Here is an 18,927-nt window from a genome sequence, read left to right on the forward strand (position 1 = left end):
CTTATACATTCATATATATATATATATATATGAGATGTTTTTAAGGAGTTGTCCATGATTAATTTCTAAAGCCCTGACTGTTTCCTCCCTCTGAAGCACTGATTTTTTTKTGTGCCTTCTTTTATGCCATCTATATTTTTAAAAAGTTCTTTTGAATTTCATTGTCATTGGTAGGAATGATAGTATTTGGTTTTATATGACTAAATCCACAATGATTAGAATATTTTTGTGTAAAATATACTTAAGTCATTGCTATCTTTATTAGTACTGCAGTCATTTAGTACCTTGTTCGCCCTTCTGAGCAATGTGTGTAGTTCAAATACTACTGCTCACTACTTTCAGTTAGGACAAAATAGTATTTTCTTAATTTAACCCCGAAGTTACTATAATCACAATATTCCATAGATTCTGTGCTACTAGTGGTAGTGATGGAGTTCTTTTGTAGACAAAAATCTGATGTCAAACTTCGTTAATATCATAGAATCACAGAATGCTTAAGGTTGGAAGAGACTGCAGAGGTCACGTAGTCCAACGCCCCTGCTCACGCAGGGTCACCCAGAGCATGTGGCACAGGGCTGCCTCCAAGTGGGTTTTAAAGATCTCCAAAGAAGGAGACTCCACAGCCTCTCTGGGCAGCCTGTTCCATGGCTCTGGAACAGTGCACCCTCGCTGTTAAGAAATGTTTTCTTAAGTTCCTGTGGAACTTTTGGTGCCTCAGTTTGTGACCATTTCCTCTACTCCTATCGCTGTCCACCACTGAAAAGAGGCCACCCCCTGCTCCTCACTGCCTCCCTTGAAGTATTTTTACACACTGATCAGGTCCCCCCGCAGCCTTCTCTTCTCCAGGCTGAACAGGCCCAGCTCTCTCAGCCTTTGCTCRTAGGGCAGATGTTCCAGGCCCCTGATCATCCTGGTAGCCCTGCGCTGGACTCTCTCCAGCAGCTCCACATCCCTCTTGTCCTGGGGAGCCCAGAACTGGACGCAGTACTCCAGATGTGGCCTCACCAGGGCTGAGTAGAGGGGGATGATCACYTCCCTCGACCTGCTGGAGACGCTYTTCTTAATGCACCCCAGGATCCCGTTGGCCTTCTTGGCCACCAGGGCACACTGCTGYCTCATGGTCATCTTGTCATCCACCATGACACCCAGGTCCCTCTCTGTGGGGCTGCTCTCCAGCAGGTCAGTTCCCAGCCTGTACTCGTGTAATATGCAGGCTACTAAAAATACCCTTGGCTTGTGGGACCAGGTTGCTGTGATCAACCTCAGATAAGTAATAATTAGGATATAATTACAGTAAGCCTGGTAATACACTCTGATACCAAGTGTCTGGTAGTAGATTAACAACCTTTCTTCTGTGTATTCACAGAAACTATTAGTGGCTAAAAGGGTATGTGGTGTGAGTAGGATAATGAACAAACAAAAATCTAGAGAATACTTTTTTTAATAGATTTCTGAGGGAAGTCTCTTTTATAATGAAACTTATATAGATATTTATAAATATATATACTTTAGATAAAAAAGCCAAAAGTACATGCACTTACTGAAAATATGTTAATTATACATTTTTTTTGTCAAAATAGGACTTCACCTGTGTGCAATATGTTTCTTTTCTGTTGGCATGCTGCCCATTTCAGGGCTACTAGATACTTTCCAGGTGCTTTCTGGTTCATTTGCCTTTTTTGTTAATGCCTAGCAGGTGATGGTTTTCTTCAATGATAGAATTTCATTTTCCAGAAAAAAGAAGTCTTATGTGAATTTCTGTACTGTTCCAAATTCTTCTTCTCTGCCCTAACTTATGCAATTTGAAAATAAATGACATTGGGAAATGAAGTAGACCCATTGTATTGTATACTTTATTTTACTGCAGTAGCAAGGAACTGACAAAGTTTTGATACATTCTGTGTAAAGCAAGACTCTTCATGAAAGGCAGTTGATATTTTCTGTCTTTCTTTTATTTCTTCTCTTCCATGTGACCTTTGTGACCCTGTCCCCCAGCCCAGTCACCTGAAACTTGGGGGAGCGGGAAGGAGGAGGAGGGTGAGGAAGAGTATGTGTTTGTTTTTGTTTTGTGGTATTATGTGATATGGTTAGTTGGTTGTTTTTGCCAGCTTGGAGCTGCTCAGTAGGGTTTGGTAGTTTCTCTTTTTGCTATCAGGATATTTATTTTATATTTTCTAGGATTGCTTTTGCTAAATACCAATGTGAAGAAGATAATCTATGCATTCAAAATTGTAGTGCAGACCTTTCCTGTCATGGCTATCTCAGTCAAGAAGAATAACATCCCTCCAGTATCATAGCAAGGTTAATGTATAGTTTATTATATAGTTTGCTTTGGGTCAATACAGAAGTTYGTTTTTATAGCTGAGCTTGGGAGTTTGCTGTCAGTATAGTTGCCAGTATTACCATGGTAAAAGGCTACTATTATACACATAGCCTTTGGGAAGGACTGAGACCAAGAGCAGGGGAAAACTTTCAAGAGGAACTGATGGGTGATATGGATATTGGAATATATAGAGATTACATAAAATGCTTTTTTTTTTTTAGTGGGGGGGGGGAGGAAGGCAGAAAACCTCATGCTTTAGTACATGAGCCAATCTATAATGTTAGGATTATGGTTCTCTTTTCTAAGATTTGGAAAAAGGGAAGCGTTTGGATTATCACACTTGTACCATGGTGATATGCAGACAGTTTGAGCTCCTAGGTTCAATCCAATATTCTAACACTTATTTTTCACTTTAGTGATTGTCACTTCATTAAGTCATGTTAGGCCCCTGTCTAGCATATGTCACCTTGTTTAATTTGTCATAGCACTTTTTTGCTTTAGTCTGAATTTTCTTTAAATTTAGTTTGTGCTAGACAAGCGCGGGAATGTAACTTACCTTCAGCTTCAAATGTAGTTAATAGGTTGCTGCAGAGTGACATCAAAGAGTGTGCATTCTTGCATTGCTAGGCTTGAAATCATACAGAAGGGCAAACACCTTCTGAAGTATTTGATAATTTACTGTTCTAAACCAAAACATTGCTTAACTGCACCAGTTTAAATGYATTTTGAACTAATTAATATATGTATCTGTAAGGGCACTGTTATGTCAGTGTAGCCCACGTAAGTTTAAATTGATACATAGAACTAGAGAAAGAGCCACATCATCAATATGTATCTTGAAAAATAAGATTAATATAGCCAGTATTCTCTGTTAAACTCATATGAATGCAGTTGTCTGTTCTCTCTTAATTCTGATAAAACATATACAAGTATCAGAATACTTAGTAATATATGTGGAACTGTCTGGACGTATCGGCAAGAACTGGTCCATCTAGAAAATCTTTGKCTTGCACAGCCCTTTATTACTCCTGTAAACTTGTTGGCTCTAGTAAAGGACACTTAAGTATCACTTCCTATTTAATTTAAATATTCATTTTCTAGTTCCTCTTTTCTTTCCTCATTGTTCCAAGATATTTTCCTCACTGATGAGTTCACACTTCTGAAAGATACCATTCTTTTTTGTAGTGCAGTTTCATGATTAAAATTCTAAATTAAAAATAACTGCTATATTTTGAATATGGGTGATTTCTCTTTTTTAAAAAGTGAAATATTTCTGCTTCAGCTCTYTGAAAAACTGATAAATACTTGTTGCCAATTGATATATGTTATTTCTTATTTTGCATTTGGGCGGCAGTACCTGTAATAAGGTGAGCTTTGCAGGTAAACTGGAAAGAACAGTTTTGTGTGTTTTTTATCTTAATGAAGTCAGGTGTATTTTAACATACAGAACCTTAGCCAGACATTGCAAATTGTGGATGCAGTGCTGTACTTAGCCAGTAATCACAGCCTGCTGCCTGGAGATTACTTCTTCCTACAGCTTTGCCAGGTATAAAATCTCAAGCCTGCTTTAATTCTTTTCACTTGGGAGTGAGAGGTTTTAACCTAGGAGAGGGGAGAGGTTTTAACCTAACCCTAACCTAGGAATGGCTCTTAAGGGGAGTAAAAAACAACCTGTTTGAAGACAGTTGATCCCTTTAGCAGGTAGCTTTGGGTAAAAAAAAAAAAGATTTGATTGGTGCATGGTAATGAATAACAAGAGGCATCAGCTTGACCTGATATAAATATATCAGGTCTGAAACTCTATTGAGGATTGGGGTGATTTCTTTAATTCTGCTGTGGCTCATGAGCTGCAGAGGATAGGCAAAAAAATGTGTTGTAGCCATATCCATGCTGGGTGGTTTAACAGGATCACAGGGCTGCTGTTGCATTGTCTGAATTCTCTAAGTGAAACTCTGATTTTTCATTCTTGGTTCCTTTAGAAACACTTAAAAGCTCTTTAACAAGCATTTCTTGGATTATATTCTCTGAATTAGAGAGAAAACTGTAAATTATGTATACACCTTTACCATACAGCTTAGGTTATGCCCTCTGGAAAATGTGAAATAGTGATACAAATAAAATTTCTACTTCCTATTAGGGGCACATTTAATTTTCAGAAGATTTAGGTTATTATTACCCAGTTTTGGGGCTGTTTCTTTAGCAAGGAAAGTGCATCCTGGTACACACCTGTTCTTCCAGCTAAGTGATTTTTTTTTCTGTAAAACATGACCAAAGCAAACATGTAAAATGTAATACTGCATGCAAGTGGACTCCCACGAGGGAAGTAGCATTTAATTCCAATTCATTTTACTGGCAAACTTTCTTTGCTGGTCACTGATAAGATTCTTTTTTTTTTCTTCTTTCCTCAATTTTGCTTTCAATGACTGTAAATCTCTCAATGGAACTTTGGAGTACTGAGAATAAAATATTAATCTCATATTTCAGGACAAATAAGTACTTTAGTGTCTGGGTTCCCCCCCCCCCCCCCCCCAAAACTGTTAATTTTTGGTTGCGAGGATCTGTGGTAGATGTTCCAAATAAAGACATGTGCAGCTACTTGCTGTCCTCCCCAGCTTGCAAGTTGACCAGTGAGTGCATCTCTTTGGAAATATAAGGGGTGATTAATGTCTAGATCTTAAATACAGGACTGGATAGGTAAGAAGAAAGATGTTTTGTACTTCCTGTGAACATATAAGTAAAGGAATAGAATATGTCTGCAAAATGGAACTAAATAACATAAATGCAGAAGTGCTGTTATGAAACAGTGGTTTTATTTTAGTTTAAACAGTTATTTAAAATGTGTCCAACTTAAATATTGGCAAACTAATTTTCTGAATGGAAACTTTTTTACTGTTGCTTTTTGTTCAAATTTCRGTTAAGGTTTTTTTGAGGGAGGAGAATTTTAAAGTCATTGGCTTTTTTTGGGAGCGGGGAGCAGGAACTAATGGTAATTGGTTAGGATCTTTGTAGGTTGCTCTTTTCCTACTCTCCTCTCTGTCAGTATTTTGATTAATATTTAGCTTCAGAGCAGCTTTTTTGCTACCCAGCTCTCAATGCTGAGTGGATTATGAGTGCACATCACACAGCGCTCCTACATGYGGATGTTTTCATCTTTTTGCAGAGAAGGCCTATTATTTACTGGAGATGTTCTGGGGTTTCCTGAGGCCTGTTAGGAGGTTCTGTGTTCTGCTGCAGCGGAGTTAGTGAGCACAAACTACTTAGTGTGGGGAAAAAGGGGATAAACACAGGACAGCCATAAAAGTCTGGTACTTTCTTATAACTGTCATCCACTATGCTTTTATGTTAAGTGCAGTTTTATGATAAAACTGAGCCAGTGTAATGGCTTTTTTTTTTGTGATGCAAAACATTGGTGTAGTACAGGTTTATCCTGCAAGTTTCAAGTGTGACATGAGGAAGGTTGATATGAATATTGTATTAGCAAACTCTGTGTCAGAGCATATATGAATATGGAGCAAAAGTAAAAACATCCCTTTAGGTAATAATATGATAGAAGTATGAATCTCTGTTTTCATACTTAACCTGAACTAGATGAGCTCAGTGCCCAGTCTAATACAAAGATCTAATAAGTCAGGATGGGACTGTGGAAATGAACAGACAAACTTTGATCAGGTTGTCTAAAAGGATCTGTGCTAAGAGAGAAATCTATGCTGATCTGCGCTGTAGAAGCAAACTGAGAGGCACTGAGAATGATGTAGTGGCCACACAAGTTTCCAGATGCTTTTGTAATAGTGTGTTTGGCGGCTGTGTTCTTGCTGTGCTGAAGATGCTCAAGCATTCTGCTACAGAGGCCAACTTTACACAATTCATTTTATAATAAAACATTTCTTGATCCTGATTGTGCTAAGACGTCGAGGTAAAATTTTATCTGTGAAAACAAACTTTGAGAGTAATCAATACTCCCTTAAAATGTAGTTTCACATCAAGATAATCTGAATGTTTGTTGGCACTTGTCTGAGCTCTCAGAGCTGGGTCAGTCTGTTAAATCGCATTTTCTGGTCAGTTAGCAAGCTGAAGTAGCTCATTGTGGGCTTAAGATGAGCAGTAATACCAACAAAAGAGGAGGTGAGAACACATCAGTAATTTAATTTGCCTATAATTCCTGAGGCGGGGGAGGTTGTGTGTCTGTATATGTTTTTCCCACTTTTCTTTTTTTAAATACTTTTTCCTGGGAATTTTTGGAGTTACCAGTTGGGGATTTTTTCATTCCTAACATTTTTAGGAGCCACTTCCTAAAATGTGTTATAAAAATAACCGTTTCAAAACATTTCAAGAGAAACCATAAGTCTTTTCATGAAAGAAGCACTTTCTTTCACAAGAAAGTGAAAGGTGAGCTGTAAGTATTTGTTCAGGAGTCTGCTTACCCGTGCTTGTCTCTATGGGTACATATTCATGCCATACTCTTTTGGCACAAATTCTTTGTTATAGAAGGATTAAATGCAGACTTAGCAGTGTCAAGATTTAGACTATGTTAGATCCTCACCAACTAAAGGACTGATAAGATGATTTTTTTCTTTGGCTCCCATCTTTTTCAAACTAGTGCAATATGTTACAAAGAACTTTTTATGTACCATTTCTATGTTTTAGTTTTATAGACTACTTGTTTAATCCAGTAGAAGAAAGACTCTCCAACAAAAGCATAGAATACTTGATAAGTAGCCATAATAAAACCAATTTAAGAGAGGCCTTTTTTTGTACTATGACCCATATTAATAACATTCTTCCATTTTCTGTAGTTAAAGTACCTCGTAATTTTCGCTTATTGGAAGAACTTGAAGAAGGTCAAAAAGGAGTAGGTGATGGTACAGTAAGCTGGGGCCTTGAAGATGATGAAGATATGACACTCACCAGATGGACAGGCATGATTATTGGGCCACCAAGGGTAAGTGTGGCAAGTTAAAATATTTTTTCTGTTTGTAAGCTGTACATATTACAAAAAGAAAGATTGCTTTGCCTCAATGCAAAGAAATAAGTTAAAATGTAATGTATAAAGTTGAATTAATATTATCTGTACTTACTCTGTAACACTATGTTTATGTTAAAATTCATATCCTGGCACATTAGTGTTTTGAGTCTAGCCTGCCCTAGCATATATTTCTGCAACTGGACAAGCTAGTTGAGATTTCAGACTTAGTACCTAGTGATAGTTATACTTGGTCTGCATTTCCATCATCAGCATACATAATACCAGGTGTTGATAATGCAGTAAACTGTGTTACTGTGTCTCCAGGATTTATCATATGTTCCTGGTAAATTCAGTTCTCTAGCAGTGACTAAAGTTTTACAAGTTTTATTACATAGCCTTTCAATGTAGCATTGTATGCAGTCGCTTGAGTCATGCCCAAAGTTATTAGTTACCCCAATAGGAGAAAATGTATAAACAGAGTATAAATCCTTCTGACTTTTGAAGTTCTATAGGTTATGATTTACAATGCTATAACCTGCAAAAGAAAAAGTCATATCTAGTGTCTTTGTCACCCTCAAAGACATGAATGTCCCTTCTTGAGTAGTAACTTTTGTGCAGTCCCTCTCATGAGTTACAGTATCATGCAGAAGTTTGCTATGTAAATGGAGGCCTTAAATGCCTATACTTCATGTAACATGCTGTATCAAGGTACCGTATATGTCTCACTACTGTGTGTAACATGTACTAAGGACAAGAAATGAAATGAGAAAGCTGCCTTAGGAAAGATAATGTCTTCTGCCAGTTCTTCTGATTATGGAATTGAAGCTTCTTTTGGAAGTCAGAATTAGCTGTAACTTGCACCAGACTGTTTTGAACATCTCTGTAATTGTGTGGCATTCTTAGTATTTGAATGCACTTCAGAGAGGACATTTAAAAATAGACATGACACCATACTGTGGATACTAGCTAACTTAAAAGCAAASTGTTTGAATATCTTTTAAAGAAAGGTTGCAGTCTTAGATTTTTTTGAGAAGAGCTTGCAAATATGATTTAGTTAGAATAGTATCTGTGTGACTCTCTGAACATCCTATAGAAGCTTTATATCTACTATAAATAGGCATAGCTCTACAGAGTAGGTATTAATACTTAAGAAAAGCACCTGAGGCACATACCCATCAGAGAACATATTAGAATTTCACTGTCTGGTATTGTTGATGGTTGTGGTACATGGTGATCTTGGTAATAAACTGCAGGGAAAGTTAACTGCCTTGTCCTGGCATTTGAGGGAAACACAGGCTTACTCAGTATTCTTTATATGGTGCTAAAATGTTTCATCATAATTTGGGTTGTTGATGTTAACTCCCTCCAAAATAGTGACCATGTAGATTTTTATTAGCTTTTTTTTTCTGGACTTGATGCAGATTTAGATGAATTCTCTAAAAAATTATGATGTTTACATCTTCAAGTTTTACTCAGTACGCTAAAGACTGGAAATCGCTAGAGTCGGTCACCACACTGAGTGTGTGTGTAAACTTGTGTCTTTTGAATCCCATATGTGTAGTTTTTTGTTTGTTTTAAAGTCATCTTCCATATATATATTTTCTTTATGAAAGGGTGCAGGCAAGTTATATATGTGGACCTTGGGCCATACCCCACAATTGGGATGGTTAGTTTTGAGCTGTTTGGTTGAAGCTTGTGTGATTAGTGATGTCAGCAGAGCAGACTGGTATAGCAGATTTAACTAAGAAGTTTGATTGGGTTGTGTTGAAAGACTGTAAGTTTCCCATTCAGTATTTTGTTAAATCTGCTTTGAGCCATTGCAGTTGCTTCTTTTCTAAATATAAACCTTTGMAATGTGCCCTTCTATTGTGTGAGACACCTCGAATACTTTTAAAAGTGTTAGTGTAGAATAAGCAGACTTATTTGCCAGTAGGTAGAAGCTGTAATTCAGATACTTGTTTTCCACTGTGCGATAATGTGAGCACGGGAAAAGAGCTATGGTTATCAGCAGTGACTATGTAAAGTGAAAGACCACCAGTTCCCAAGTTTCCCAATGAGAATTCCATGCAGTTTCAGGGTTTATGGAAGGTGGGAGATTTGGAATTGTTTTAATGGTGTGGCAGTGTGCAGCCTGGCAGAAGGTGGAGGAAGTTGTTAATATTGTCCAGAATGTGAAGTTGGCTGACATGTTTTTCTAGCTTTGTCTGCAGAGTGCACTGTCACAGAGGGAGAGGGGAAWTTTTTTTTTTATTTATATGAAATAATAGTTTTTTTGCCCTGGGGGGAGGGAGTGGTAGAGATACTTAACTTCCACAAAGTGGAGGATTGGAAAAACCAACTAAAATTAAAATATYATGTGAATAGGAGTGAGTGCAATTCTTAAGATTTTTCAGACTACTGAGCAGGAGCTTTTAGAGCTTTTAATTAAGAAATGATAGTGATAAAGCAGCTGTATTAGCATGAATGTGCTACTTCAGAGGTTTCTTTATCCATTTCATAATGAAAAATGTTGGAAAGAAGCAATGGGCAATTTTACAGAGAGATAAAAGCTTGCCCTTGTTTCTTTGTGATCCAGCTACTTTTCAAGCTTCATGACTTTGCAAGATTGTGTCACAGTTAGGATGTCTCAGTGGTTTGAAGGCAGTAGTGAGCCTTTTAATTRACAGCAGAGTGAACTGTGCCTGGACTGTGTGGCTCATACTTAGAGGGACTGATAGCTAGCTCTTGCAGGGCCACTTAAAGGTGGTACATCTGGAAAGCCTTGATGCGTGAACCATGCACTGCTGTGGTTTCATAGCAGCTTTTTCTGTCCTGGTAAGGTATTTAAAGAGGTATTTACAACTAGCTGGGACTTCCTTCTTCTTGTAGCATGAAGGGATGTGTATCAGTGATGAAGAGATACAGATACTTTCTTACTAGATGTAGTCTACTTGAGATTAAGAACAAAATGATAGCACTCTTAATTTCTGCTTTTTTTTTTTTTGAAATATATTTGCTCTTTGAAACAGTTAAAGGATGATCTGTTCTGTGATGACTTTGGTGTGATATATTCTGTGAACTGATAGTCACTTAATTCTACTCTGCAATGTATTTCAAGTTCTCTAAACTTTAAATTATCAGTTGTTGATTTGCTTCCTCTCTGAAACACTTTCTTGCTTAGAAATCCTCAACAGTGGAAGTCTGGGAGGTCATCTAGAGTGCTAGTTACATCTAGGTTATTTCATACACTGTACTTATTCTTGCTCATGTCTTAATTGTCAGGCTCTGCATATTTGTCTTTTCCTGTTCCTGACCTTTTTGCAGTATTAGATATTTTTGTGGGGGAAATAGATAACTTGATGATGATTAATCTTCCCCTCAGTCCCGTACTGTGCCAAGGGAATCTGGGAATGCAAGTGAGTTGGAGCTATAAGAGTAAATATGAATTAAAAAAAAATTCTGTTGGTTTCTGAATAGTAATGTTTTCTTAAGAAGTAATGTTATTGRTACTTACTCATTGGGTGATCAAGATAACCAAATCAATGGAATATGAATCTGTAATCCAAGACCAATCCAAGATAAATATTATGAACAGATCAATAGTTATTTCATACTATACTAGATACTATGAACACTATCAGTTATACAGTAACAGGATATGTTACAGTAATAGTTATGTCATATTTCATCTTTATTCTCTCTGCCTTTGCATTTTTCTTTCTTCTTTTTTAATGCTCACTTTCAGTAAGATGCATTAGTCTGTCTTTTTGCCTTCTAGACAAACTATGAAAACAGAATATACAGTCTGAAAGTAGAGTGTGGACCTAAATATCCAGAAGCACCTCCAACAGTTAGATTTGTAACTAAAATTAATATGAATGGAATAAATAATTCCAATGGAATGGTAAGTTGAAATGGTAAGACCAACCACCTTGTTAATCTCTACTCTGAATTTTATCTGGGGAAAAGCCCAGGTGAGGAAATGCATGTTGGACAGAGATTTTCTGTTAAATTTTGCAACGTGGATACTTGGTTTAAATTAAATTTTTGTTGACTATTGCATGCACTAAAATCTTTAGGTTTTTTATAATAAATTGGTACTTATCAGTAAGACCTGATAAATATTGCTTACAGTACTGAAAAACTTTATCTTGTTAAYGAAGCTGAAAATGATTGTTATGTAAAGAATCAAATGACTGTTTAAGCCATGTGTAGGCATTTCCTGTCATATGAAGAGGATTAGATTCAATAAAGAAGCGGACTTGGTATGATCATTATTCATTTAGGCCATAAATGTTGTTTCAGTATCCAAATTTTATCTGCTGTTTTTATTAATTACAAATAAAGGTTGTTTTGCCTAATGTTGCCATTGTGTTTACTAGAGTTGTGCCAAATCTGTCAGTTAAAATAAGGCGTATTTTACAAATCAGAGCACAGAACTGGGCTTCAGTTGACTTGAGTGTAGCTTTGCTCAGAACAGCTTTTTTGGCTTTGGATAAATAAATTAATACTTGTGTTTCCATAATGGTAACACAGATTATCACCCTAGTTTATGAGAATTAGGTGAATACCTGTTAATATTAGAAAATTGAATCATATAGTCTGCAGTCTTCTAGCCTGTATGCTAGTTAACTGAAAATAAAGGTGCAAATAAGTGTAAAATCTGTTTAAGAATCAGTTGTTCAGTAATTGTTATCTAATGACAAAATCCACATGCTGAATTATTGTAGTATATTCATGTATATTACTTAATAAGTGAATTAGTCTTTATATTTCAGAATTTTCAAGTGTGGTGAGCTTTTAATACACTACTAACTTTCTTCAAAAGTATTTTTTGATTATTTAAATACTGCTTGTAAATTATTACTTTAAAGAGTAATGAACTTAGTTTGTCTTTTTGTCTGTTTCCTTGCATCTGAAACTGATTGCAGTTTTCATTTTCAGTATTTTAAACCTATTTTTAAAATAGGTGTTTTGGTAGGAAATATAGTGAGAGCACTGAATGTAGTATGTCACATGCTGTTCAAATTTCTCATTAAACTTCTTTTGAAATCTAGCTTTAGAAAAATTTTACTAAAACCAGTTATTTTTAGAATCAAAAATGGGGTCCATCTGTGTTAGGCCTGTGCATGTGTCATGTACAGAGCTTCTCTAAAATACTGGAAAGAGAAACAAAATATGGATGTTGTATGGAAGACAAAATAATCCGTATTTATGGAAAAAAAGGCTATTTGGAAAATCCAGACTTGAACCCAGGTCTCATAAGGCTTATGCTATTGTCTTAACCACAAGCTCAGAATTTTTTGTCATGAAATGCTACTGAACTTCTCTGGAACGTTTCACATTCTTGCTTCCTAAATTCCTTTTGTTTTTTGCAAGCTGGGGTGTGTCACTTCCTGGTTGTTTTTTGATATAATAGATAATAGCTGCTTTCCACAATTGTTGCATTTCTTGAACAGCTGAAGACAAGAAACAGGCATTTTTATCCACAGGTAAACAACCCACCAAGCTTCTGCAGCCTCTTTTGACATGTGGGTAGCTTTGARCACAGTGGTTTTACAGTTTGTAGGTGTCATGAAAAAGGACTTTCAGAAGAAAAGCCTTGAGATGAGCAGCAGCACAGACTTTCTGTCAGTATGTATCATGTTTCCAACACATTAGGAATGGTGTTAAGGAACAGAAGTTGTAGAAGATGCGTGGCAGTAGCACCCGAAGAAAGAAATAAGTCTCCAGCATGAGTTTAGAGCAGGTGTGAATGGTGGAGGGAGGAGGTGCATGTGCACCGGGATTAACTTTGGTCTAAAGAAGCTGCTCTCAAAATACTTCATAGGTAGAGGTTCTCAGCCTCTGTAACTTGCAAGTCCCTTCGCGTTCTGCTTGGAAACTGCAGATCTGTGTAATGAATTTATCCTTACAGTGACAGGTTTATTTGCTTGCTTGATTATTTTGATAGAGCCTCGCTTGTAAATAACTTTTTTCTTTTTTCTTTTTCTTTTTTTTTTTCCCTTTTCCCCCTCTTCTGCCACAACTTATCTTCAGGGATCTCGGAGATAATGGGTTGGCATGATCTGTGTAGAAAAAGAGGGAGGTTACTCAGGAGCGTTTATATCAAGAGACTGATTCAAGRTGTTTTGAATCACACTGCTTAAGTGCCTTTCTTTTTCACTCTGCTGTTGGGTTTCTGTGTTGGCTTCTCTGCATATACAGCTACTGTGCAGAATTAGCTTACTAATTTCACAAAAAGCTAGTCCAGGTATGTAGGTAGGGCTGGGCAAAATGTTTTGCTGTGCTTATCATGTCGCTGTTGTAAAATACTGTTTAAATTATCATTCYTAATGCAATGGGATCTCTTCTTTTGGAGGCTTGTGTGTCATCTGTTGATAAAACACCTGTGTTTTAACATATTTATTTTCCCCATGGTCTTCTGATAATATCGGATTTTTGCATCTGAGAGAGCATTCTGCAGCAGTCTACTAGCAGGATTTGCAATCAATCCTRTTTGTTTATACACAGTTTACAGCTGTTTCAAGTTCAGTTGTGACTTTCTCCTATAAGTCTGTGAAGTGTTGTACAGTTATTTTTTTGGATATAGTTATACTAGACTAAGCAATTTGCAGCTTTACAAAGTTAGAATACTAGGATCATGAGCACTGAACACTTTCCATACAATTGATACAAAACTAAATGATTGCTGCAAAAAAGTTGCATTTTATATATTGTTGCTCTTACTGTTGTCTGAGGATTTACAATGTACCACCAGAATAAAACCGTCTTGAGATTAGTGGTAAGCTTTATTCATTTCTATGTATTTTTGGTATTACCTTGATGCTTTGAGCATTGCAGTTTGTGCAGCCCTTCCAAATATCTTAGCATTCTTCACAAAGTAAATTTGTTGTGTACTGTCTGCACTGGAGTAACTTCTGCAATGTAGAGAATAAAACCTGAGTGAAAATCCTTACTCAAAGTATTCATAGCGTTGATGAAGAAGAGTTTACAGTGCAAGTCTGCTGCTACAAATTTTCAGTCAAAGAGCTGCATTTTATCCTGGAGGAGACTATCTTTGTGATCAACTCTTATTCCTACTTAGCCCTTGTATGTAGAACTGCACTGTTTAAGCAATACTGGTTTAAATCTAGTTTAAAAAACAAGTATCCTGAGTCTGATTCTCCACTCTTGAGAGAGCCTACAAAGAGGAAGTTGAGAAGAAATGCGGGGGGGAAARAAAAGATTTTTTTGAGAAGCAGAATTGCCAGACCAGACTCTGAGTCCTACAGCAAATACCTTTCCAGCTCTTTTTGCTGACTCTGTCTTTATCAGACCTGATAATTATATCTTCTGAAAAACAGCTGGAATCTAAGCATGCCTTCTGTTCTTATCCTTGCTAACCTGCCCAGTCKTCCTGTAAAACAATTAAATATCATATGGACTTCTTCCTCCCCCACCCCATCCCTTCCCCTGCCAAGTGCATATGTCTTTCCTGGCTGGGAATTCTCTGATGCAAGTATTACATGGCTTTGACCTCATTACTGTAGCTTCCTTTCCTCCCCCTTTTATTCAGATTATGGACTTCTTGGCAAGCCAGTGACAGGTGATGTGATCTCTGACTTTAGCAGACAGCGTGGTGGCCCAGACTAACAGCAGAGTGGTTTAAGCTACTGGTCTGTGCTGACAAACTCGATACGAAACATTCAGGAAGCAGTCAGGTTTTGTTCTGTTTTGCTTAAATGTAAGAGAATGTGAGGTGGGTTGCCAACAAGTAGTAACAAGTTGGGGAAAAGTAACCCCTTAAACAGCTGCAGTTGTATGTTAAGTGGGTGGATGATCTGAGCCCTCATTTCTTGTCTTCCTTTGCTGCTTACTTGTGTCCAGGTTTCCTTCTTTCTATAGGACCACTGTGTGTAGGGGAGAGAGGGGGAAAAAAAAAATCTCATGACTCTTTCTTTCTGCATTCTCTATTTGGAGAATAGTTTTCTCTAGTGTTGTGTTCATTCTAACAGAAATGAATCCATGTTTCTAGCTTTCTCTATTTTTGTAGGTCCAAATTGGACAGAAACTCTGGGGAGTCCTCTAACTCCCCAGAAGGACTGGAGAGGAGGGGTCGRTACGAGATGGTGGTACCGCAGAACAGAGCTCATTCGTGAAGGCTGAATAGATGTCTTGCTCAAGCTGCTACTGCTAGTACAGGAAACCTCCTATCAGAGTTCCCCCTTCTCTCCCTGGTGGTTTTGTTTAATAGCCTGCTCTTTAAGAAAAGAGAAGCTGTTCTCCAGTTTCTGACTAGCATTATTTTCAAACCTTTCTTTACAAGTTTATACACTTGTAAACTTACTTTAAGTATGCATAATCTTAGTGCAGGATACAGCTTTCCTCTCATATTCTTTATTTTTCCAAACATTGATAAGTTAAGAAGAACTATTAAGGTACTTCCTTATATTATGCTTGGTTCTATGCTATGCTTGGCAACTACACTGAGTTTAAGGCCTTACTGATTCTGAGCAGGGTAGCGTCAGCATTTGTGTGAACCTGAACTCRGTGGTTTCCATCATGTAGAGCGATGTGGGCTGCTCTGCTGGTGGAGGTCCCTAGTAGGCGGTAGCCCTTTTCCAACCCTGGGCTTCCTGTGCAGTTGCTCAGCTCTGTGCCTCTGTGTGGTCAAATGCTTCTTGCTGGGGCTGCATGCCTGCTGCCAAAACAGTTTCCAAGCTGACTCTGAAATGCAGACTGACCTCCCTGTTATATTGCGAATCGTGTGGATTGTACCATAGGTTTCATAAAGAAACAGGAGGAGTCCTGTGTCCTTTCGTTTCTGTTTCTATGCAGACTAGGTCTGTTTGAGCTCTAGTGTAGCTGAATCCCTTAAAGAAATAGGAAACCCCATTATGTGTGGAATAATGTATGTGGGGAGATTGTTTGCATGGATAAATAGATAAAAATGCCTGCAGTTTTGCAATGAACTGTTGATTTCCCTCCCTTCCTTCCTTCCYTACTAATGTTAATGTCAGAACAGATGGAGGGGTCCAGCTGTATGGATTTTATTGCAGAGTATCTATATGTAAGYATATGATTGTTTTCCTACACGTATTTTATGAACATAGGGACTGTATTTATACCTCAGGAAAGTTTCAGAGAATACTGAGAATCTTAGAAAAATCTGAAAGCTGTTTGTGAAGAAGTTATGTATTGTATGCTAACTAAATTTACTTAACTCCATCTTCTGTTTTTTCCCAGGTGGATGCACGGAGCATACCAGTGTTAGCAAAATGGCAAAATTCTTATAGCATTAAAGTTGTACTTCAAGAGCTAAGACGTCTAATGATGTCCAAAGAAAATATGAAGCTTCCACAACCTCCAGAAGGACAAACTTACAACAATTAATTTTAGCTGATTCTCAAACTTCTGTCTTAAAACAACGACCTTCTACTCATGTTAATGTCTTGATTAAATCTCACAATGCAAACACCCACACATTAAAAGAATTTCAGCTGGTATACATGACCTGGACATTTGTAAGAATATATATAATATATGTATGCCCAATATGTTTTCAGGCACTATGGGAGAAAAAGGCAGCACAATTATTTTTTTCTCTTATCAAGGCACTGTCATTTAAGCATAAGCCTGAAATAGCCTAAAATTGGAATTCAGGTTTTTACAAGATGAAAGCATGACAGAAAGTGTCAGATTGCTGTGGAATAATATATGTTACTGAAAATAATCTCTCGAGAAGGCAAAATATAAATGGCATGCTTTATCCATCTTGCTTAGTAAAAGAGCTGCAATTAAATTTGTTTTAAAGTAGCAGGTACAGTGACTACCGTTGCTCATCTTGTTTAATTTTGCAAAGGTGTGGGTGCCGACTACTAGTAGTGTCACAAAGTATGTTCAGGATTGTTTTGATACCTGTATTTATAAAACGGGGGGATTAATTTCTCTTAAGCAGCTCCWGTGTGTTACATGTATCGGACATGGCAAATATTTGTTTACAGTCTTTGTTCTAATAAACCATGCATTTAAGTTTTAGTGAAACAAAGGAAATGTATGGATATGTGATTGAGATTAAAGTTAGTCTTAAAATGTAAATAAAATGTGGAAAGTGTCTGAGACTGTGCCATTTCTATAATAGTGATGTAATATATGTACAGTAACTTGCAGAAGTAGTGGAAGGCCAAACATAATATTGCTGCTGGTTTTACATGCACCTTTTACCACTTTTTGTATGCTTACTTAATCGATCAAGATGTTTCGTTTGTTGCAGAGGAGCAAATTCAGTCATCTGCAGTACCACTTTGGACAAACTTGCAATGCATTTAAAAAAGAAAAGCCCTCTCCCTCCTTCCCCCCACATTTTTTTGAGAAATGAGCATAATTCTTTCACTTGCCCTACTTGACTTCTGAGCAGCTTTCAGATCAACCATATTGTTGCAGTCTGTCTTCCTTCTCAGTCCTTAGTCTCTCTTTGACAGCYGCTACCTTTATTTTTTTCCTTTCTTTATCTTTTGTGTCTTTTCCCTGTTTTCCCTCCTGTATCGTGTTTGCCTTGTCTAAAAATACATTGAAAAAAGAAGAGAAAGAAAAAAAGAAACTTCAGGATGCTTTAAATAAGTTACATCTGTGGTACAGACCTTATTTCCATTTGCATTGTGTGCATCAGATGCCAGTATACCACTGTCTTACTAACCTTAATGTTTTCTGCCTCTGCTGCCACTGATCTGTTACTTTTCATACATTCTGTTTAGTAGGAACAATATTTTTAATTCTGTTACTGATTTCTCCTAAGAAAGTAGCTTATTCTATTCTTTGGAAAACAACACTTCTTCCTCACCCCCCCCGCCTCCTTTTATTTTATTTTATTTTTTTCCCCTCTTGGTAAAATGCAAGGCTTGGCTCATTTCAATGAGAAAATGTAACATGGAGAGTGAGACAATTACTTGGCATTCAGAATTTTGTTATTACTCTTGAAAAAGTGAGTATGATCAACTTTAAATTGGCTTGACGTTTAAGTTTTAATACATATAAGTTAACTTTGATGTGCTTTTGCGTATTTCTGATGTAAACGACAAATCTTCAAAAGCAATAAACTTGGGGGTCCTTTTTAATGGAAGGTTTAATCGGTATTTGTCAGTTTATGCTTTATGGACAAATTGGGCACTAGTAGAATTGGTGGAATTGTAGCTGCCAGCTACCTCTTGTCTGTATTTATATAACTTATCATCTGTGAAAGTTCGAAGTGCATTGCAACGTATTCCTACTTGATTTCATTGGAATGATTTTGATGCCATTAAATACTTTTTTTTYCCTTGCACTAACATTGCTAATCCATATTTGATCAATTAAAATAATGCAACAGTGTAGTTGAATTTGCGGGGAAACTTCAGCATAAACCGTTGAGAGAATGAGAAGTCCCACTAGACTTGTGGTTGGTAGCATAATTTAAGAGACTTGTTCATAGAGTATGGAAAGTGACTGGTCGTTCACTTACTTATGAGATGCAAAGTGATCCTGAGACAGTCATTTCTGCTTGTCTGTACATTGACCATTTGTATTTCTGGAAATCTGCAGATCCAACTGTTAGGAAATACATTTTGCTGGGGAGGAGAGGGAAACAGGAAGAGTGGACCTGAACTCAGACACCTGGATATGTAATGTTAAGGATGATTGTAAA

At 37.1% G+C, this 18,927-nt stretch overlaps 1 protein-coding gene across 2 annotated transcripts in view; it reads left to right on the plus strand.

The window, feature by feature from the left end:
• UBE2V2 (ubiquitin conjugating enzyme E2 V2) overlaps positions 1–18,262 on the plus strand; it is a 34,265-nt gene extending 16,003 nt beyond the window's left edge. The window contains exons 2-4 of one of the 2 annotated variants that reach the window (XM_026039507.1): positions 7,117–7,262; positions 11,044–11,169; positions 16,494–17,168. In XM_026039507.1, the coding sequence (XP_025895292.1) occupies positions 7,117–7,262; positions 11,044–11,169; positions 16,494–16,640 (419 nt within the window). In that variant the 3' untranslated portion in view covers positions 16,641–17,168. Of the gene's footprint in view, positions 1–7,116; positions 7,263–11,043; positions 11,170–16,493 lie in introns of both variants that reach the window. The other variant, XM_026039506.1, reaches the window with a different exon arrangement.
• The last annotated feature ends 665 nt before the right edge of the window (positions 18,263–18,927 follow it).

The sequence above is a fragment of the Nothoprocta perdicaria genome, unplaced genomic scaffold (assembly GCF_003342845.1).
Source record: "Nothoprocta perdicaria isolate Ctin4 unplaced genomic scaffold, notPer1 scaffold_231, whole genome shotgun sequence".
NCBI classification, from domain to species: Eukaryota; Metazoa; Chordata; class Aves; order Tinamiformes; family Tinamidae; genus Nothoprocta; species Nothoprocta perdicaria.